General features: G+C 41.1%; 1 protein-coding gene across 5 annotated transcripts in view; it reads left to right on the top strand.

Annotated features, from left to right (window-relative positions):
* Window positions 1-21,551, top strand: part of TPD52 (tumor protein D52) — a 102,060-nt gene that overhangs the window by 69,335 nt on the left and 11,174 nt on the right. For 3 of the 5 annotated variants that reach the window (XM_027619559.2, XM_027619552.2, XM_027619525.2), the window contains exons 2-5: window positions 7,728-7,843; window positions 13,100-13,248; window positions 14,786-14,887; window positions 15,961-15,987. In XM_027619559.2, the coding sequence (XP_027475360.1) occupies window positions 7,728-7,843; window positions 13,100-13,248; window positions 14,786-14,887; window positions 15,961-15,987 (394 nt within the window). The remainder of the gene's footprint in view (window positions 1-7,727; window positions 7,844-13,099; window positions 13,249-14,785; window positions 14,888-15,960; window positions 15,988-21,551) is intronic. The other 2 variants (XM_027619536.2, XM_027619543.2) reach the window with 1 other exon arrangement.

The raw sequence follows: 21,551 nt of genomic DNA, 5'->3' as shown, positions 1-21,551 counted from the left end.
AGTAGACATTACAGAGTGTTATACCCAGAGCAGGGCCTGGGCACGGGGTCCAGGGAAAGCCTCCAAGAGCAGGAGACACTTAAAACTGATTTATTGAAATGAATGGGATTTGGAAATAAGCAGGGGGTTTCCGGAAGAGAAAATAACATGTGCAAAGACACTAAAAAAAAAACAACAACAAAAAAAACAAACATGATTTGGAAAGAGATGGTGGAGGTTGTTGTACAACATTGTGAATGTCGTTCATACCACGGAATTGTATGCTTAAAAATGGGTTAGGATGGCAACTTTTATTTTTTAAATTTTATTTTAATGTGTTAATCACCATACATTACATCATTAGTTTTTGATGTAGTGTTCCATGATTCAGTGTTTGCATATAACACCCAGTGCTCCACACAGAAAGTGCCCTCTTTAATACCCATCACCAGGCTAACCCATCCCCCCACCCCCTCCCCTCTAGAACCCTCAGTTTGTTTCTCAGAGTCCATAGTCTCTCATGGTTCATCTCCCCCTCCAATTTTGCCCCCTTCATTTTTCCCTTCCTAATATCTTCTTCTTCTTTTTCTTTTCTAACATATAATGTATTATTTGTTTCAGAGGTACAGGTCTGTGATTCATCAGTCTTACACAGCTCACAGCGCTCACCATAGCACATACCCTCCCCAATGTCAGGATGGCAACTTTTATGTTGTGTATTTAACAGAAAATAAAATGGGCAAAAAATGTATGGGAGGCGCTTTATTTTCCTTTTTGAATTAATACCTTACTTAAAAAAAAAACATGTCTTCGTAGGAACTGCAGGTTGGAAGATGTAGTGATTGTGTTGGGTGGGTAAGGGTAGTAGCAGGAGATGGAGTAGGTGGGCTCCAGATTGTCAAGAGCAAGAGCTTTACTGGGAAGTGGGAAGCCCTAGAAGGATTTAAGGCAAGGGAGTGCCGTGGTCAGAGTCATACCTTAGAAGTTCACTCTGGTGGCAGGGTAGTGAATGGATTGGAGGGACAGACACCATTAGGGAGCTTTAGGGGCAAGAATCTGAGCAAGAAATTGTAAGAGCCCGAATCAAGGCAGGAGTGGTGAGTTTGGAGGGGAGGCATGAAGTAGATGCCTGGGAGAGTGAGATGAAGTTGTATCTCAGGGGTAAGAAAAATCCGGGGAGGTATCACAGGAGAGGAGATTCCAGACCAGGGTTCAGTGCTGATGCCTTGGAGACGTCAAATGCCGTCATGATTGACAGCTGTCATGTTGGAGATGCAGAGGAGAGGCGGCTGCCAGGTAACCAGGGGTTGAAGAGAGACGGGAAATGAGGGGACCTGTGAGCCATGCTTCATGGAAGAGGAGACAGGAAGTAACTGGGCAGACTTGTAGCACATGGAAAAGTGGGGCAGTAGCACATCCTTACTGAACATCTACTGTCTGCCCACTCTCCATGTTCATAATCCTTTACACTGTTCTTACAAAAACCTGGAGAGCCCGGTGGTATTGCGTGGGTGTTGTTTTTTAAATATGTAATGGGTTTTTTTCGGGGGGGGGGGGCTAGTTTCCTAGGGCTGCCAAGACAAAGCGCTCCAAATTGAGTGACTTAAAACAACAGATATGTGTTCTATCTCTGTTCTGGAGGCTCGAAGTCCAAAATGAAGGTGTCAGCGGTGCTCTTTCTGTAGGGAAATCCTTCCTTGTCTCATCGTAGTTCCTGGTGGTTGCTGGCAATCCTGGCGTTCTGTGCCTTGCAGCTGTGTCCCTCCAGTCTGCGTCCGTTATCACGGGGAGTAGTCCCCGGGCCTCTGTGTGCCTGTATGTTTCTGTGTCTAAATTTCCTTCTCTTGTAAGGACACATTGAATTAGGACCCACCCTAATTTACTATGATTTCATCTTGACTATATTTGCAAAAGCCTGTTTCCAAGTGAAAACACATTTGCAGGTCCTGGGGGTTAGGAAATGAAATGTATCTTTTTAGGGGACACAAGTCAACCTACAGAGCCATCTGATTTCAAAGTTCATGCTTTATCGACTCTTTAAAAAAATCCCCGACCCCAATGTCCTCATCTTATTGAATAAAGTGTTTAAATAACACGATGCAAAATTTTTTCAGATCATTATGTGAAAATGGCTAAAAAGTTTTTAAATGATAGTTGTAGAAAGTCTTGAGGAGAAGCAGTTGGTCTTAATTGGGTACAAGGTCAAAGGTGAACCGAAGGGAAATGTTCGGGTGCCTGCTCCAGGGTGCAGTGGCATGGGCTGCATCCATAGCACCTGAGCAGAAAGGTACTCACCAAACTCAAAATCATGCCTTAATTTAATTTAATTTTTATTTTTTTGTTTTTTTAAGACTTTATTTGCGAGAGAGAGAACGAGAGTCAGAGAGCACGAGAGGGAAGAGGGTCAGAGGGAGAAGCAGACTCCCTGCTGAGCAGGGAGCCCGGTGTGGGACTCGATCCTGGGACTCCAGGATCATGACCTGAGCCGAAGGCAGTCGCTTAACCAACTGAGCTACCCAGGTACCCCAAAATCATGCCTTAATTTTAATCGTAGGTTCAAAATTTGTATTTAAAAAAGGCTTTTTTGCTGCTTTCTCTGCTTGAAATTTTTGGGAGTATATGTCGAATAGGTGGGTATGCGTGGGAAAGTAAAGAGGAACTTCATTTGAATAAATCTTTAACCAGTAAATCAGTTCAAATAAAGCATTAACATTTGCTCTGTTCTTGGCACCATGAGTACCGAGATGAAAAGACAAGGATGTTGACATCAGGACTTTATAGTCTGGACTTAGGGACATATTCAACCCTGAAATCTTTTTCCATTCTTCCTTGTTCTTCCCCACCATGCTTGCTCATCACACACATTTCCACTGCAGCCAAAGACCCAAGCACTTCGTTTTCCTCATATTACTAACAAATTCTCAGAAGTGTGGAGTATTATATTTCATCTCTTCCAAGACACTATGGATTTTAGGATGTACCATTATAGTATTTAAGGGGAGAAATTGCTTCAAGTTAAAAGATTAAGAGACACTGCTTTAATTTTACTTAAAATTTTTTATGCTTATTAACATTATTTTCGGTTTACTCAGATGTATATGTTGACCATAACACTCCTGTGCATATTTTTTAGAGTAAACCAACTTACAGTTTTCCTGAAATACCTTCCTGTGCATTCCCTAACTTATTGGAATTGCTTTTCAACTGAGAATAATCCAGGTCTTGCTTTATTTTCCTCCCACACAATGTTGTGATGCAGACTTTCTTGAAAGAGAGGTCTGTGATGTTCTCAGTCCCTGACACCCATTTTGCAAATTTTGGAGCACGTTTACAGGTGACAAACAACTATGCCACAAGGACTGCTTAACCAATTGGCTGTTCAGTGCATCTCGAGTTCAAAGTTGTAAATATAAAGGAAAAAATTGTGTCTTAGGATTGATGGGGCGTGATACCCCGGTCTCTGTTCATCTTCCCTGTCACTCCCCTGGCAGTGGGACTATCATCACCTGGGCACCTAGCCGTTTGCCTGTCAGTGGGCTCCAGGCTGTCTCTGCTACGTAACTCTTCAAAGGGGAGACAGGCAGACTCTTCGCACAACTACAGGAATTACGGAGGTGGCTAAAATAGGAACAACCAGAAGGAACAAATTATCCCCAATTTTCCGTCACTTGGGCTCTACAGTTGTATCCGTGACTTTCAGCCAGGAATCCACTCGGGTTCTTACACCCTCGGGGGATGTTGGAAGTCCCTGGGGAGAAGGCACTGGTCCTGCTTCCAGCTTGCCCTTTGTCCTCCCTGCTCGCTGGAATTTCTCTAAGAAAAAGTATTTGTGAAGGAGCAAGAGTTTGGAGTCCGAAAAACCTGCATTTTAATCTCACCTGTGATTCTGGGCAGATTACTAACCTCAGAGAGTCCCTCTTTCCTAGTGGAGATAAATTGTACTCCTTTCATCAGGTGTTGGCTGTAAGATGTTTTTTTCAGAATGAGATAAGGTGAATCTCCCTGGTTGGTGTATTAGATCTCAATAAATATTAATCATATGTTGTCCCTCTTTGCCATCTTTTATTTATTTATTTTTTTAAAGATTTTATTTATTTATTTGAGAGAGAGAGAATGAGAGATAGAGAGCACGAGAGGGAAGAGGGTCAGAGGGAGAAGCGGACTCCCCGCTGAGCAGGGAGCCCGATGCGGGACTCGATCCCGGGACTCCAGGATCATGACCTGAGCCGAAGGCAGTCGCTTAACCAACTGAGCCACCCAGGCGCCCTTTGCCATCTTTTAAAAACAGTTTTTTATCGGATTCTGAGGAGAACTATTAAAATTAATGATCGAATAAGAATTTTTTTTGGCATACTTATGGTTTAAGTAATTATATGTTAAAATGCTCCTGCTTCCCAACTTGTGAATGAGAAGTTAATATTTTTTTTCCCCAAAGCCAGACTTTGTCTCTACAATAAATATTACACTCTTCCTGAACATAGGGGGAAATTGGATAATATCTAGAAAAACTTGTAGGGCTCCAAGTTTGGAGAAACTGTACATTTGGAAGTGAAGAGATTGCTTTTGACCTACTCTGCCAGTTCTTTTCCTTTGTACAGAGTCTTAATTACTGTTGCTTCTAGGTCTCTTACAAGTCTGAGCTTCAGCCCCTGCTCTTGTCTTCATTTGTCCTTTGGAAATCAATGATTTTTAGCATATACTTTCAGATCTAGCTGTCTGGGTTCAAAATTGTAACCCCACTATGCATTCAGGTGTGTTACTATGGGCAAGTTGCTTAACCTCTGTAAGCTTTGTTTCTTCCTCGAACTGGTAGATCTCTGCATCACAGAAGTGGTGTACGTAAATGATGTCATGTATTTGGGCCACTTAGTTCTGATTTAAATATACATAGAATGCACTCTGTGGTGGTGGCTGTGGTTATTAATAATTTTCCTAAGTCGTGACTGTCATGTTTTGCCAGTGATTTTGATATCTGCCTTTCTCTTCTTCCTTTGTGTTCATTTTACATCCCCACCCCTCTGTTTGATTACCCTTAAACAAACCACACCTTAAAATTTGAATGTTGATAATTTGCTGCCACCTACAGGCTAATATGGGAAAAGCAGAACCTGTAATTACTAAGTTACTAATGATTCTGAATATAAAATCTCAAGGTCATCTTGGAAGTCCTGAAGCCAACTGTGGACAACTACACGATCCCCTTTTCTGAGAAATTTATGTTCCCTGGTAGCCTAACTAAACACTTGAATAGTATCAGAATTCCCCTAGATTCTTTCTGGGATTGAGCAGCTGTGCATAAAGTGTTATTAGTAATTAGATATTATATTTTTCCCCTTAAGCAGATTCGCAAGCTAGTATTTATGAAAAAGCATGAAAGAGCCTTTGTATTTTAAAGGCATGGTTTAGCACCAGAGTTTTGTTGGATTTTTTTTTTTTTTTTTTTGAGTCCTGTTCTGGTTGGAGACTTGAGAAGTCTGAACAAAACTTTAAAAATAAAATAAAGAATGTTTATAATTAACTCTGTTGTGGTTCTTCCTATTATATTGTCTTATATGATTGCTCCCATGTACTCCTCGCCCATCCTCAGTCTCATGCTCTCTCGTCACATGATCTGGCATAGGGGATGCATTTGCAAGCATGCATGCATGGGCCCTTCTCAGTGATTTCTGACAGTACATACCTTATCCACAGTTCGATTTGGCTGGGGTTGGAGTATGAGGGTTCCAGTGACAGATACTAGGGCCCAGTAAGGCCTGTGTGCTAAACGACGAGGTTGAATTTTGTCTGGAAAACAACAGGGAACCCACCACTAAAGGATTGTAAGCTGGAGAGTGACATGATCAGATTTCTGTTCTGTCTCTAAGACAGAAGTCTTACTTGGGGAGCCTGAAGATATTTTAGAGGGGGGGCCTACAGAAGCAATTACTCCTGAGCTTTTCCAGCTACCGATTGTACCCGTCACATGCTGTCTGTGCATTAGAAGGCTTAATCATACTTTGTTTCCCACTCCAGTTTGTTTTTGAATTGTCTTATTTGTATTACTTTTATTCCTTTAACAGTTCTGTAAACACCTTTCAGGTAGGCACTGTTTTGGTACTGTTATCCTCATGTTATAATTATTACATGCCATTAGCGGTTAATATGCGATAGACCCCGTAACAGGTGGCTTCGTACCTTTTACACGGTGGGCATATAGGTTGTGTCATTGATTCATATACTTCCTTTAGGTTTGCCGTGGTGCTGGCTGCTTGTTGAACAGCGTGGTTATTCTCCCTCCTGCCTTTCCACCTGCCTGTGAAGTCTGTCATCCGCTGCCTGGCATCTTGATCTGGGTGGGATGCCATGTCCCTGCTATGGCTGAACTAGCACTTCTCAGAAATGGACGTGGGGGTGGTGGGGGTCTGCGATTGCTGTAACGCCCACTGGCAGAAAGAGGCGAAGAGCAGGAAAAGGAGAGACCTTTCTCTGGTTCCCTATGCCAAAAATCTGTTGCCAGAGGAGACTGTGAAAACCCAGACCTCTGTGACAGGAGGATGCCTGGGCAGGACTATGACTAGGAGAAGGCAAGTGAGGCCAAGAGCCACCTGCCCGAGCTGTAAAATTTAAGGGGGCACCCAGATGCTCTGCAGTCAAGACCAATAGTATGTTAATGCAATTTTCAGAAAAATCAGAATGAAAGCATGATGAACAAAATACTAAACTTTTTAAAACAGAAACAAGATCGGGAATGGTACTGTGCAAAGCCATTTTGGAGCCTGAGGCAGAAGGAAAAGTCAGTGATACTGAGCCTATTTAAAATTTTGATATTTTGTTCATTATAGATTCTTTGAATTTGATTTTTTTCAAAAATATTGCATTCAAGTATTAAAATTATTTATATTGAGTTTTTGGTGCCACCTTAAATTTTGCACCCAAGGTTTGGGGGGGGTGCTTGTTGACTTCACCCTAGCCTTGTACATGGGTGGTTAGGCAGAAGAGAGGAGAGAGTCATTGAGGGTCACATGCCTCCTTGGACACGCGAGAAGTACCAAGTTCTTCAAGGTGAAGGACTCATAGTGGTTGGCTCTATTCCAGGGGAGTGGCTGTGCCTAGTTGATCTTAAATAATGTGGAAAATTTCTATGTTGCTGTTGGTCATTTCTGTATACATTACAACTTTTCAGGGTTATCCGGATGAGATATATAATTTTTTTTTTTTTTTAAGCTACGGGAGTTTCCTACCTCCACTAACAATGGAAAGAAATGTAATACAATTTCTTTTTTTTTTTTTAAATAAGATTTCTGTAGGTATTGAGTTTGTTCAGCTCTTGACTGAGATTAAGTGCTGGATTTGATTAGCAGAGGAAGCTAGAGACATTTACAAACCCCTTTCCTTGTTAGTGTGAATTATTAGTCATGCTGATTTACTAGGGTAGCATTTAAAGCCTTGGCAAGACCCCACTCTTGGCCTCTTAACTCTTCTGCTTTGCAGTAACTATATTGTGACAGAGCAAAAGAACAAGCTACGTGAATGCTCTCTTTTCTAAATTCATATTTTGGCAGAGTATAATTGGGTGGTTTTTAGTGGTAGCTGAGACTTTTCTTTTGTTCTTTGCAGGAAGAGCCAGGTCATTTGAAGGTACAGAAAGTTGATGTGTGGGTCCAACCTGATTGGTTTTTATTCTCGCTGGGGTAGTGGAAGAGCCTAAAGGAGAATTTTACTTAGCTTTCGTACCTTACAGCCTTTTTTTTTTTTAAATCCTCAACAAGGTCTGCTGAGAACAGACCCAGTACCTGAGGAAGGAGAAGATGTTGCTGCCACGATCAGTGCCACAGAGACCCTATCAGAGGAGGAGCAAGAAGAGCTGAGAAGAGAACTTGCAAAGGTAAAGAAGCATTCCTTTTGGAACTTCATGCTTTGCGCGTACAATGCCATTTGTGTTTCTAAAGCACGTGGTAACATCTCATCCTCTGTTCCAGGGGAGAGAAAGCAACATATATTTACTTGTCCTAGAGGTCTGGAGTGGGAGAGAAGAAATAGAAGAGCATGATAATCAGTTTGTTTTTATATGAAATAAGGTATCTAAGGGGTGAAGTGGGTCGAGAAGTAGGATGTGAAGGAGGAAACGGATGAGAGGAGCCCTAGTGAATATCACCTGAGGGGCTGCACTAGGTCTGATGCACTTGGCTTTTCAGCTGCATCAGTGGTTTGCCTCTCCTCTTTGCTGTGTTGTGCATATAGGTGGGCACTTGGAACCTTCTTTCCCTCTCTCCCTTTCTCTCTTTTTCTTGAAATTAACCACTTAAAAATGCACAACTCCATGGCAGTGAGCACTTTCACAGTCTTCTGCTGCTGTCACCTCTGTGTAGTTTCCATCGCACCCAAGGGAGACCCACACTCATTAAACTGGCATCCTCATTCGCCCCTCCCTCATCCCCTGGCAGCAATAACCTACTTTATGCCTTGTCTCTTTGGATTTACTTACTCTGGATATTTTATTTAAGAGGAATCGTATATGTTACTTTTTGTACGTGGCCTCTTTCACTTGGTGTAGTGTTTTTGAGGTTCATTCTTATAGCATGATTCTTGTGTGTTGGTACTTTACTATGTTTTTTAAAGATTTTATTTATTTATTTATTTGAGAGGAGCACGTGTGCAAACATGATCTAGGGGGAGGGGCAGAAGGGGAGGGAGAGGGACAAGCAGACTCTGTGCTGCACGTGGAGCCCTACGCAGGACTTGATCCCACGACCCTGAGATCATGACCTGAGCCGAAATCAAAAGCTGGATGGATGCTCAACCGACCGAGCAACCCAGGCGCCCCTGGTACTTTTATTATTTCTTATGGTTGAATGATAGTCCATTATATGTGTCTACCATATTTTGTTTATCTGTTTGTGTGTTGATGGATGTTTGGGTGGTTTATACATTTTTACTATTGAGGATACTGAGCTAGGATCATTTGTATAAAAAAAGTATTTGTTTGAATACCTATTTTTAGTTCCTTTGGGTATATACCTAGAACTGGAATTGCATCAAGTGGTAATTCTGTGTTTAACTTTTCTGGGGAAATACCAAACTATTTCCCAGAGCAAGGACACCATTTTTCATCCCAGTCAGCAATTTCTCTACATATTTGTCAACATTTGTTATTTTCTTTCTGATTATGACCATCCTAGTGAGTGTTAAGTGGTATGTCATTATAGTTTTGATTTGTATTTCCCTAATGACCAGTGATATTTGAACCTTCACCTGCTTATTAGCCGTTTGTCTGTCTTCTTTGGAGAAATGTCTATTCAAATCCTTTGCCCAGTTTTTCTTTTAATTGCTTTTATTTTTTTTAAAGATTTTATTTATTTATTTTGACAGAGAGAGACAGTGAGAGAGGGAACAGAAGCAGGGGGAGTAGGAGAGGGAGAAGCAGCCTTCCCCCTGAGCAGAGAGCCCGGCATGGGCTCAATCCCAGGACCCTGGGATTATGATGTGAGCCGAAGGCAGACGCTTAACAAGTGAGCCACCCAGGCACCCCTTCTTTTAATTGTTTTTGTTTCTTTTCTGTTGTTATTGTTCTTGTTGAGATACAAGAGCTCTTTACATATTCTGGATGTTAGACCCTTATCAGATATATGATTAGCAAATATTCTCTCCTATTCTATATGTTGTTTTTTTACTTTCTTCAGTGTCTTATTTCATGTAAGTTTTAAGTTTTGATGAAATCTAATTTTTCTTTAGTTGCTTGTGCTCTTGGTGTTATATCCAAGAATCCCATTTCCAAAGCTCAGAGCGTGAAGATTTACCCCTATGTTTTAATCTAAGATTTTTAGCTCTTATATTTAAGCCTTTGATCTGTTTCAAGTTAATTTTTATTTATGGTTTGTGGTAGAGGTCCACCTTTTTTCTTTTGCATGTAAATATTTAGTTTTCTCAGTGCCCTTTGTTGAAGATACTACCTTCAATGAATGCTCTTGGCATCCTTGTGAAAAATCAATTGCCATTGATGTAAAGGTTTATTTCTGGACCTTCAGTTCTATTACATTCATCTCTGTGTTTATCCTTCTGAGAGTAGCACACCATTTTGACTACTATAGCTTTGTAGTAAGTTTTGAAATTGGGGAGTATGGGTTCTTTACCTTTTTATTCTTTTCCAAAATTGTTATTTAGGGTCCTTTGCAGTTTCTTATGAATTTTGGAATCTACTTTTCTACCCACGAAATGTGCCCTTGGGATTTTGATAAGGCTTTTATTGAATCTGTAGGTTGATGTAGGGGAGTATTGGCATCTTAGCAATATGAGGTCTTCCAATCATTGAACATGGAATATCTTTCCATTTATTTAAGATGTCTTTAATTTTGCTTTTAGCTGTGTTTTGTAGTTTTCAGTGTACAAGTCTTATATTTCCTTACATTTATTCCTAAGTATTTTATCCATATGTTATAGATACTAGATCCTTATCAGATATATTCTTTGTGCTTTAAAGGTCATTCTTTTAATATATATATTTTTCCTATTTTTAAAATATGTGTATTTTGTATATATATAATATGTAATATATATGTTGAATTAAGGAATGATAGCTGTGCTGTGTTGAGCTAGGTATGTTGGCAGCACAATCTAACCAACAAAGGTGGGGAATGCACTGGGTCATGTATTGTCCAGTAAGATTTATAGTGGTCTTTCTCTTCAACTGTCATTAGGGAAAGGAAACTTCAGGGACGTGTCAAGGGGTATTTATCTTTTAAATCTGTTCTTTGGAGTATATGAAAAGTTGGAGTTGGGATAGAGATGGAGATATTGGAAAGCTAATAGTGTGCAAAGAGGATTAGCCAGTAAACTGAGAAGTGGAGCCTGAAGACCTGGGCTTGAAATTCTGGTTCCTACATTATTAGTTTGATGATTTAGGGCAAATCATTTAATTTACTTGATTTTGAACCTCATTCATTCGTTGTTGCCTTTTTCTTTTCATATTCCACTTAAATGTGACTTCCAAAACTGGTACAGAATGAGAGGTCCTGGCTGACAAGCACAGAGGATTATTTTTGTTCTGGACCTACCTTCTAATTAATGCCCTCTTAAGAACTGTTTGTTGGGGCGCCTGGGCAGTTGGTTAAGCGTCTGCCTTTGGCTCAGGTCATGATCCCAGGGTCCTGGAATCGGGCTCCACATCAGGCCCTGCATCAGGCCCCGCATCATCCAGTTCCCTGCTCAGCTGGGAACCTGCTTCTCCCTCTCCCTCTGCCCCTCCCCTCTGCTTGTGCACGCTCTCTCTCTCATGCTCTCAAATAAATAAAAATAAAATCTTAAAAAAACAAACAAACTATGTTTTGCTAGCCACTTCCCATTTGATTTATTCTTCTCTCCTTTGGTTGAGTACTATTTTTCTTCATTTTGTGTAAAGATTTAATTAGCAGTGAAAATAGTTTATTTAACAATGCTATGTGTTTTTATTTATTTTATTTTTTTTAATTATTCGGGGAGGGGAGGAGCAGAGGGAGGGGGACAAGCAAACTCTTGTCAACGTGGGGCTCAATATCAGGACCCTGAGATCATGAATAACCTAAGCTGAAATGAAGAGTTGGACACTTAACCGACTGAGCCAACCAGGCGGCCCCCACTGTTATTGTTTTCAAAGGCCATGCTGTCTTTGGAATCATAGAAGTGTGAGATCGAGGCTGAGAATATGGCTTTGCAACAAGCCAAGAGAAGCCATCTTTCTTAAGGGTCTTGAATATTAATGACCATCCCACTTTTTCAACTTCCTGGGACAGAAGGTCTCTTCCGAGTGAGCTCTCTCTTTCTCCTGGTGGGTCTGCCTCTTGCCCTCTGTTTTTCTGACTCGGGCTTTTCTTCTGCTCTCTAAGTCATTTTCTATTCTTCCTAGCTTCCGCTTAGAGTTTTGGCCTCCTCAAATATTTTTAAGCTTCCATATCTCCTCATCTCACTGTGCCCTACCTGTACGTTAGGGCTTCTTTATCCAAGTCTTTCTAGCTTCTACTCCCAGTGTTATCTCAGTTTCTCAAACTGGATTCCTGAATGAGAGAGACCATGATTAGTGGAGCATCTTTTTACAGCAGGCACATCACTTGGTGGTAGCCACTCAATTGGTTAGCTGCCCTTGGGTCAGGGGCTTACCTCTCTAACCGTCCAGCTAAGGCTGGTTGGTCGGCATCAAGGGGTCCACACGGGACATCTGTGGGGCTCTCTAGGGGAGACAGTTTGATTTATTTATGGCTGTGGCTTTGGCAGGCCCTGGGACAGACATTTCCAGTATAAACTCATATGAAATGTACAGGAAGGTTGGATTTCGATTTGGCTTGGCTGTGCATGTTTTAGTGGAGAGTGGAGAGTGGTTTGATTTGGTACACAAATAGGAGTTCTGTGGGCATTCAAGTGGAAGTGTCCATCTGGAAATGCAGACCAGGGGTCAGAAGAGTGGACGTTAGAATAATTTGAATATTATCTGTGTGGAGGTTTGAGCCCTAAGCTTCCATGAGATAGCAGAGTAAGGAAGTATAGAGAGAGAGGGAGAAGCCTGAGGACAACTCAAGATAGAAATATAAAGAAGAGAAAAGACTCTTGATTTCAGCTCAGGTAATGATCTCAGGGTCGTGAGATGGAGCCCCATGTCAGGCTCTGCACTGGGTATGGAGCCTGCTTGAGATTCTCTCTCTCCCTCTGCCCCTCTCCCCCCACTTGCATGCTCTCTCTCCAAAAAAATAAAATAAATAAATAAAAAAGACAGAAGAAAAGAGAAGCTCTATAGGAGAGATGGGCATGTAACCAGTTTACTTAACAACATGCTATATGTTGGGTTTTTTTTTTTTAAGATTTTATTTATTCATTTGAGAGACAGAAAGCACAAGTAGGGGGAGAGGGAGAGGGAGAAGCAGACCCTCTGCTGAGCTGGTAGCCTGACATGGGGCTCGATCCCAGGACCTGGAGATCATGACCTGAGCCTAAAGCAGACGCTTAGCCATCTGAGCCACCCAGGAGCCCCCGCTCTATGTTGTTTTTAAAGAGACAGATAAATGAATCAAAAAATGGTTTTAAATGACTCTAGAAGTTTGAGCACAGTTTGGCATTAATAATCTTCACTTATTGAATGACTCTTGCTGTATTTTTACCCCACCCCCCTTCCTCATAGGTAGAAGAAGAAATCCAGACTCTGTCTCAAGTGTTAGCAGCAAAAGAGAAGCATCTAGCAGAGATCAAACGGAAACTTGGGATCAATTCACTACAGGAACTAAAACAGAACATTGCTAAAGGCTGGCAGGATGTGACAGCAACATCTGCGTACGTTCCCTTGATCGTTACCTTTTTCTAGAGAATGTAAAGGACACTTCTGCTCCTTTTGTCTGGGCAGGAGAATTGAAAGGGGATGAGGGTGCTTCTGCAACTTTTCTTTGTACGACACAGGGCTCTCCCCGCCCAGTCCTCAAGTGTACCTGACTCTTCTCTAACTCTGGTCTTCCACACTGTTCTAGGGGATAGAAAGAAAACCCAGCCTCGTCTGTGAGTTGAAGTAATAACATTTAAGTGCCAACAGTGTTGTATATTGACTTGCCAAAAATGTGTCACGTAGTCCTCAAAATGACCGAATAGGGTGGGAGGTGAGGTAGCCTGAGATAAGGAAGCAGGATCAGGTAAGGTTTGAGGTCACAAAACTCAAAAATGTGGGGGGCAGGATTTGAACTCAGGGTTGACCAAGTACAGAGCCAGGTCTTTCTTCATCTGCTCTATACATAGCATAAGACTCTTGGCTCATCGCCTCTCCTAGGTGCTGGTGGCAGAAGCCCCTTAATCTTCTTGTCTTTTTGATTACACAGATTTTGATATGGCATTATCACGATGCAGCTGTGTTTCCCAGCACCAGGAGGAGCAAGCTTCTAGGAACAGATTCTGATGTGTATTCTTTATCATCTGTGTCTTTAGTCCCCGGTGCTGACTGGTGACCAGCAGCAGTGAGGCTGACGGCATCCTGACAGGACAGCACTAGGGTGTCCATCCCCTTTGAGCCACTTTCTACCCACAGAAGTCCAGGAAACGATTCTTTGACTGTGTATCACCATAAACTTTTTGTTTTTAGTGTTTCATCTTGATGGGATAAGTAAAAATGCCTGAGCATTCCTTTGTATAACGTGAGGATCTTAACCTCTTCGTGGCTACCATATTCATTTGTTTTTATTTTCCCTTCACTAATCCCTGGGTAGATGGGGAGAGGGAGGTGGTAAATGCTAGCTTTATGTCCTAGCAGATGTACACTCAAGTCATTTTGAGTGTCGCACCTTATACGTACTCTGCCAAGAGTCTACAAGTCCTTATTTGGTAGCTCTGCAGACATGCCAAAAAAAAAAAATTCTTTATAGCCCATACAATTTATTTGAATAATAAAGTACACATGAGCCTTACCTTGCTTCTGGTCCCTTTTTAGGAGATAAAGTTATAAAAGGCATGTGAGGAATTTGGTTTCATTTTTGTTTTGTTTGGCTTCAGTGGAAAAGAATAAGAGGTATAATTTCTTTCAGCCTCTGGCTCATTTTCATCTTTTCTCCGTGACTGTTTTTGCCCTGTACCCTGATTTCCTTGGCCCTGCCTTTATAGGCATCTATGTGGCCATCATAGGGCACTGCTGAAGACAGCACCCGAATGAGGGGTGAGGAGCATGCGAGTTGATGATGCCCACCTGGTGATTGTGAAGGAGTTTGGATGTTCAAAAAAAAAATTTGTTTAATTTTTGAGAGCTTTCCAAGAGCTGGTGATTGTGCTTTAAATAACTGCTATTAGAAAAGGTTAGCTTAACTTTTCTTTGTTCTTTTATAATTCAATGTAGATACAAAAAGACATCTGAAACCTTATCTCAGGCTGGACAGAAGGCGTCAGCTGCTTTCTCATCTGTTGGATCAGTCATCACCAAAAAGCTGGAAGATGTAAAGTATGTCCTCATTTCTCCTTGCTCATTAAGTAGCTGAGGCAAATTAAAGTATGTTGTGGTTGCATTTATTTCCCGACTTGGGCTGTGGATAATGCTGGATTCTCCTCTTTTCTAGTGAGGGAGCCCGCTCCTTCAAACCAGACCTGAAATATTGCCTAAATTATTTTAGGTGTAGCCTTCCAACTTTTAGGCATAGCATTCAAAATAATCACCTTACGAATACATTTAAGGTTGTTGGAAAATTCTGGTTGTGTACTTTTGCCCTTTTGGTCCTTCCTGATCATGCAGGGTAAGTATGTCTCTCGTAGTTGCAAGTTTGTGGTTGTGGGCCGAGCCTGTTGTCCTGCTGGGGACGCGTCCAGGAGCACTGACTGCACGCTTGGACTGAGACCTGCCTTCAGTTCTGTGGGACATTGTTATACCGTGGTGTGATTATGACATGCTTATCTGTGTACTGATGTGTACTAATTTGTAAGCTCTCTACATCCACGCTTAGGCCCAGATCTTGTTATTGAGCTTTGCCTTTCATTTTGCATTTATATTGTAGATTAGTCTGCAGAATTTTTGTGGCAATTTCGATAAAACCACTTCACAGTGTTTTTGTGTGTCCCCCCCCCGCAGCCCCCCCCCCCATGTTGATTAGAATAGCTCTGAAAGTGACAAACATGGTTTAAATTTGCTGTGCTTCTGTTGGCATGAAAGTTTTTTTGTTTTACCAACAAAACCCTCAGATTGCATGACTTTGTGTTTTCGTTTGTGGGGAATGATTGGTTGAATAAGTTTGACAATCAATGTATTATTTACTCTGTACCAAAAAACCAAATGACTTGCTTATTATATCTGGACTGTCATCATTTTAAGCATTGTGTAATAAACATAGCTCACGGGGATTTTTTTGACAATTTATATACCTCTCGTTGGTGCTCCCATTTCTTTTTATGCCAGCTTGATTGTATAGCACTTTAGAGTCCAAGTTAAAACCTTACACGACTTTTAAAAAAGTAGGTTATTTCATTGTTTTAGATTTACCAGAACTTCCTTTCTTTTTTAATGCTTACTGCGGCTTCTTGCAGATTGCAAGCCTTTTCACATTCCTTTAGGTAAGGAGAGCTTGAACCATTCCTGCAGCTTAGCCGGTGTCTAAGACAACAAGTGTGCTTAATTAGATTATTATGCCACGTTCGATGGTTGTGTTTGTCTACTACATTTTCTTGCATTTGGAATATCTTTTTCTCTAGTGCATACCTGTTTTTAAGGGAGGGTTTCTTGTATCCCATGGGTAACGGATAAATTAAAAGAATAATTTGACACTGTGGTTCAGGGATATGGAAATGATTTTGACATTTCTTACTTTTTTTTTTTTTTTGGTAAAAAGAAGCAGCTTAACCATGGCATACAGAATTCCTCCCTTTTAATGTCTGACTTTGTTTGTTTTTGATGCTTTAATTTCTTTGGTGCTTTTGTAAGGATGTTGGAATTCTCCTTCACGTGGGTCCCGTTATGTATCTGTAATAGACTGCGTATGTACTGCCTCGTGATGTTAGTCTCCCGACTTACACAGGTTACTCTGAATATTATTTTTATTGTGGTAAAGTATACATAAGATAAAATACACAACTTTTCAATGCTTGTTTTACTAGCTTACAGTTTTTACCATTTTTTAATTTCTTTACACTAGTTCTATATACGTGTAAGGAAATTTCATGGCTGCAAAAGGAAAAATAATCTAGGCTAAAAAAAAGCCCATTAAAAAGATGTCAGCCCAAACCATGCTTTATAGAAGGAATCTTAGGGATGTTAAACAAAGCTCTTCTCTGTCTCCCATACAGACTGTTTTATCCAATTAATAGAGAAAACGAAGTTGGAGGAAGGGCTTCAGGGTGTAAGCAGGAAAGGCAACACAGTAGTCTCCGGCTCTGTCCCCGCAAATGCGAGCTGTCTTCTCAAGCAGTCACTCGCTATAGTCTGTCCTCTTCAGGAAACGTGTACTTAGAACTGAGGTTTTTTCTATCCTAGTGACACTTGGCCCTGGAAGTCAGAGGAAATCAACTCTAAATGCTGAATTATTTAAAGTTAAAACTGTGCTTTAAAAAAATAAAACAAAATCAGCAACAGGAGGGGATTCTGTATCTTTGGTAGTCAATTAAAAATGTCCCATGTGCTCTAGGCAGCTGTTAAGACCATGTTATCTAAGGTTGTTTGAATTGAGTGAATAGGTATTCCGTCACGTAGTCCATCCTGCTCACGTTAGACTGCATTTTGTGGACAGGTGCAAAGAACATAACCATAAATCAGGTATGGTTCTTGTACAGAAAGACCTTAAAATCTTTGAGTGGATGCAGTGGGGAAAGAAAGTGGGGACCTGGAGTGGGTGAAGTTGGAAGAGCCCTGTTAACACTGGATTATGTAAAACAATGTTACATGTGATAGAAACAAAAATAGAAGAATATTTATGTAAGTGCTGTTGAGGAATGATTCATCAGTACGTGTCCCTGTTCTTGCTGTGTATCTTTAAGAAGATTAAGCAAAGGTACATAAGATGGCTCAATATGTGCTGTCTTATTAATTGACCGGAACAGGTTGAGTATTGCCGATCTTTTCTAGCTCCTTAGGCCATCACTTTTTCACTTCATTTAAAAAATAAAATTGAGGGGCACCTGGGCGGGTCAGTTGGTTAAGCGTCAGACTCTTGATTTTGGCTCAGGTCATGGATCCTGGGATTGAGCCCAAAGTTGGCTCCATGCTCAGTGGGGAGTCTGCTAGAGGATTCTCTCTGCCCTCCCCCCTCAAAATAAAGAAATAAATCTTTAAAAAAATATATATGTATATATATATATATATACAGATATGTATAACTGAGATTATACTCTACCATTTTTAGTCCTGTTTCTTTCTCTCTTATTTTTTTAAAAGATTTTTAAAGATTTTATTTATTTATTTGACAGAGAGAGAGAGAAAGAGCATAAGCAGGGGGAGTGGCAGGCTCCTTGCTCCCAAGACCCTGGGATCATGACCTGAGCCGAAGGCAGGTCCTTAATTGACTGAGCCACCCAGGTGTCCCTGTAGTCCTGTTCTAATAATGTTTCAGGATTTCTTTTCCTTCAGTGCCCATGGTTCTTGGTCACGCCGCTTTGAAGAATGAAGAGGTAGACCAGATGAAGAGTGGTGGGCACCAAAGCAAAGTTTATTGAGTGATAGTTAAGTTTACTGAGGGATAGTACAAAGATCCCGAAGAATAGGGAGGGGACCTGAGAGGGTTGCTGTTGGCGTTTCTAAATCTAGGGGTTTTTATGAGATTGTTGGCGGGCTGTTTTAATCTGATCAACCCTCCCTGCACCTGTCACCCAATCAGGTTTTTGTCCATGTGCTCATCTACCTACCAGGGAGTTGTTCACATGGGAAAGGGTGTAGGGTTCCTTGCAGGGTTGTGTAGAATAATCCTCTTAGGACGGGGCCCCTTGCCCCTGCCTGCCTTTCTTCTGGCTATCCTCCATTAATAATATATTATGTATTGATACATGGAGGTTAAAGTAAGGCTTTTGATTAAAACCTGGAAATTCAGAGACATGAGATTATCTTCTGAAAGCTAAATTTTATAATTCTCACAGATTAAAAGTTGGCTAAAGACACTTAAATCATTTCTAGGTCAAGAAGCCCTGATCGTAATTTGATTTAATGTATTCATGTATCATACAAATATGTGAAAACATAGATAATAGAAATACATAAAAACATACATAATAGAAAACCTATATAAAGAAAGACCACATCTTTTAGATCATTGAGTCAAGGGAGCAAATACTGGCCCCAGAAACAGTCCAAGGAGAGGGAGCTTGGGCAGTAGATTTTGAGGGTTTCAGTCCCAGCAAGGCCTTTGCTCCCATGGAGATGGATGCGAGAGGCTTCTTTTGCCAAGTGCTTGAAATAGTTGGTTAATCCTGTCAAATATCCTTTGTTTTGAGTCCATGCTTACCCAGCAAGCTTGAGGCAATGATTTCACTCTCTGACAGGATTGTGGATGATTTGCTGACGTGAATTACTAGACTCGGCAACAGTTTTTATGCCACCTTGTCAATTAATAAATTGGCACTTGGGATTTAGATATTTGTCTTACACCTCAAGTGGGTGTGTGAGGAGGAGGAAGCAGAGAAAACAAGAGAGACGGAGAGATCTGTTTTGAATGCCCTGAGAGTTAGGTGTCTGGGGGCCAGACATGGGTCAGCGTAATGAGAATATCCTGGGAGGCCCTTTGGGGACAGCCCGCTTCCCCCCCCCCCCCCCAGCCCCACCAGGTAGTCTGTTCATATCCACCCCTCTCCTGTTTGCTTATTTTCTACACATACATGCTGAGCATTGACTCATGCCTTTAATTTTGCGAGAGAAACTTTGAAGAGCCTCCTCATTTTCCTTGGTGCCAGTGTTAAACCTCAGTTTTAGTGTTATAATTCAGCAGCCTCGTTAGTCGAGTACCTTTGATTTATTTAGGAGGAAGTGCTTATTAACTTTGCCTTTATTTCCAAAGGAAGTTTCTCCTCTTTATGTGTTTATTTCTTTATATAAACCTCTACATATTTTTTGTTTGTTTTGGGCTCATTAAAGTTACTCCAGACAATTCTGTTTTGCTGAAAATTTCCACCACTTAATGGGAAAAGAAATGACGTCTTCTCTTTCAGAGAGTACTTCTTGATTAGAATTTGGGAAGCTTTATTGAACTTTTCTACCTCTCATGCCCATATTTCCTAATTTTAGTTACCACAGTTGTTCATTTATTCATTCTTTCATTCAGAAATATTTGTTTGAACGCTAACCACGTGCCAGCCTCTGGTCTGGGCTGTGTGGTTCGAGTTGCCACTGAAATAACAACAATGTGAAATGTGCGATGTGAAAGTTTTAAAGAATATAATCTAATGTGAAATAAATGTTAATGTGTGTTTCCATTAAAGTCATCTGTAGTAGTAGTAATAATGGTGAAAAATTATGTTCCAGGCAAGGCTCTGTATAGTCCCTCTGAAGTAGGTGCTGTTAGTTTTTTTGATTGTCCCAGATGAAGAAACCGAGCCACAGAGAGATTAAGTGACGTCCCCGAGGTCACACAGCTAAGTGGCTGAAGGCTGAGATTTGAACCCAGGCAACACCCTAGTTCTGGAGCCTGCATTCTTCTTCTCTGCGTTGTTTTGCCTCCCCAAAGCAACGACAGTTGAAGAATATGCCTCTCTAGGCACTGCCCGGCGGTTACTTTGGTTTATCACTTTCAGTCAAGAAATTATTGTGAGGGCAAAACGGAATAATAATACACAGATAGAGCGCCTGGTACACAGTAAGCATGTTACCGTTCACCCTTCCCCTTCTTTCTGTGTGTCCCACCTGCTCCTTCCCTCCTCCTCCCTCCTTTTATGCCTCCTTTATAGCGATTAGGGGTGACGAGATCAAGTAACTGTGTAAGAAACAAGGAAAATGTAAAAAAATCCATTCAGCGTTTAAAAAGAGTAACTTTTCTAAAGTAAGAGGAAGTATAAAGTAGAGAAGCATTTAGTGAGTGGTTTCTTTTTTGGTCAGTGTTTTGAGGAATGCAGATTTACATTCCTACTTTTTTTTTTAAATTTTTTTTTTTTAAAGATTTTATTTATTTATTTGAGAGAGAGAATGAGAGATAGAAAGCACGAGAAGGAAGAGGGTCAGAGGGAGAAGCAGACTCCCTGCTGAGCAGGGAGCCCGATGCGGGACTCGATCCCGGGACTCCAGGATCATGACCTGAGCCGAAGGCAGTCGCTTAACCAACTGAGCCACCCAGGCGCCCTACATTCCTACTTTTGATACTCTATTTAAGGGTTACCAACCAAGCTGGAAAAATTCTAACAAAATTTGCTGTATGGTTTTAACTAATCCTCACAATATATCTCTTAGAGATGGTTCTGGTCCAACAGCAACATGGCTTTTTGCTTCTGAAGTTTTCTGTATTATATTTAAACTTTGGTGAAATTGGAGAAGTTAGGTAAGTTGAGGCAAGTTGAAGCTTTGTGTAACTTTCCATAGGGAAGCTAGAAGTGCAAGAACAGCCGCCCTATAGTTGAATTACAAACTAGTCACCAAAAAATGGACTTTCATCTACATATGGATTATAGAAAAGTTCACAAATAACTGAATGGACTTGAAATTGCTAGGAACCCCTTGTTCTCCCTACTAAAATGGCTACCTCAAATGCAGGGAGACCTGCACTTTGTATGCATCTGTATTAATTTGATTTCGTTCTCTGTTCAGTGAGTGTATTTTGAATCTTACTCTGAAGTATAAAACACATAGAAAAGTGCTCACAACCAAATTCAACTCAGTGTTTATCCCAAAATAAACAGCTTATTGTTACCACTTCCTTGCTTTTCCTTATGTATTCCCACGTAAACATTAAGTGTGTGTATTCTTCACTTTGTCTTTGCTGCTAATTGAAGTTCAGCACTAGCAAGTAGGACCCTAAAGTCCTTTACAAGAGATGCTACATTGTTTCTTAGACTTCTCAGAGTGATCATTTTTTTTTTTTTTAATTTGTCAGAGAGAGACAACACAAGCAGGGGGAGAGGCAGGCAGAGGGAGAAGCAGGCTCCCCGCTGAGCAAGGACCCCTCCCCCCCATGTGGGACTCGTTCCCAGGACCCTGGGATCATGACCTGAGC

The sequence above is a fragment of the Zalophus californianus genome, chromosome 4, assembly GCF_009762305.2.
Source record: "Zalophus californianus isolate mZalCal1 chromosome 4, mZalCal1.pri.v2, whole genome shotgun sequence".
Classification (NCBI taxonomy): domain Eukaryota; kingdom Metazoa; phylum Chordata; class Mammalia; order Carnivora; family Otariidae; genus Zalophus; species Zalophus californianus.
This window is presented reverse-complemented; position numbering and strand designations above follow the sequence as displayed.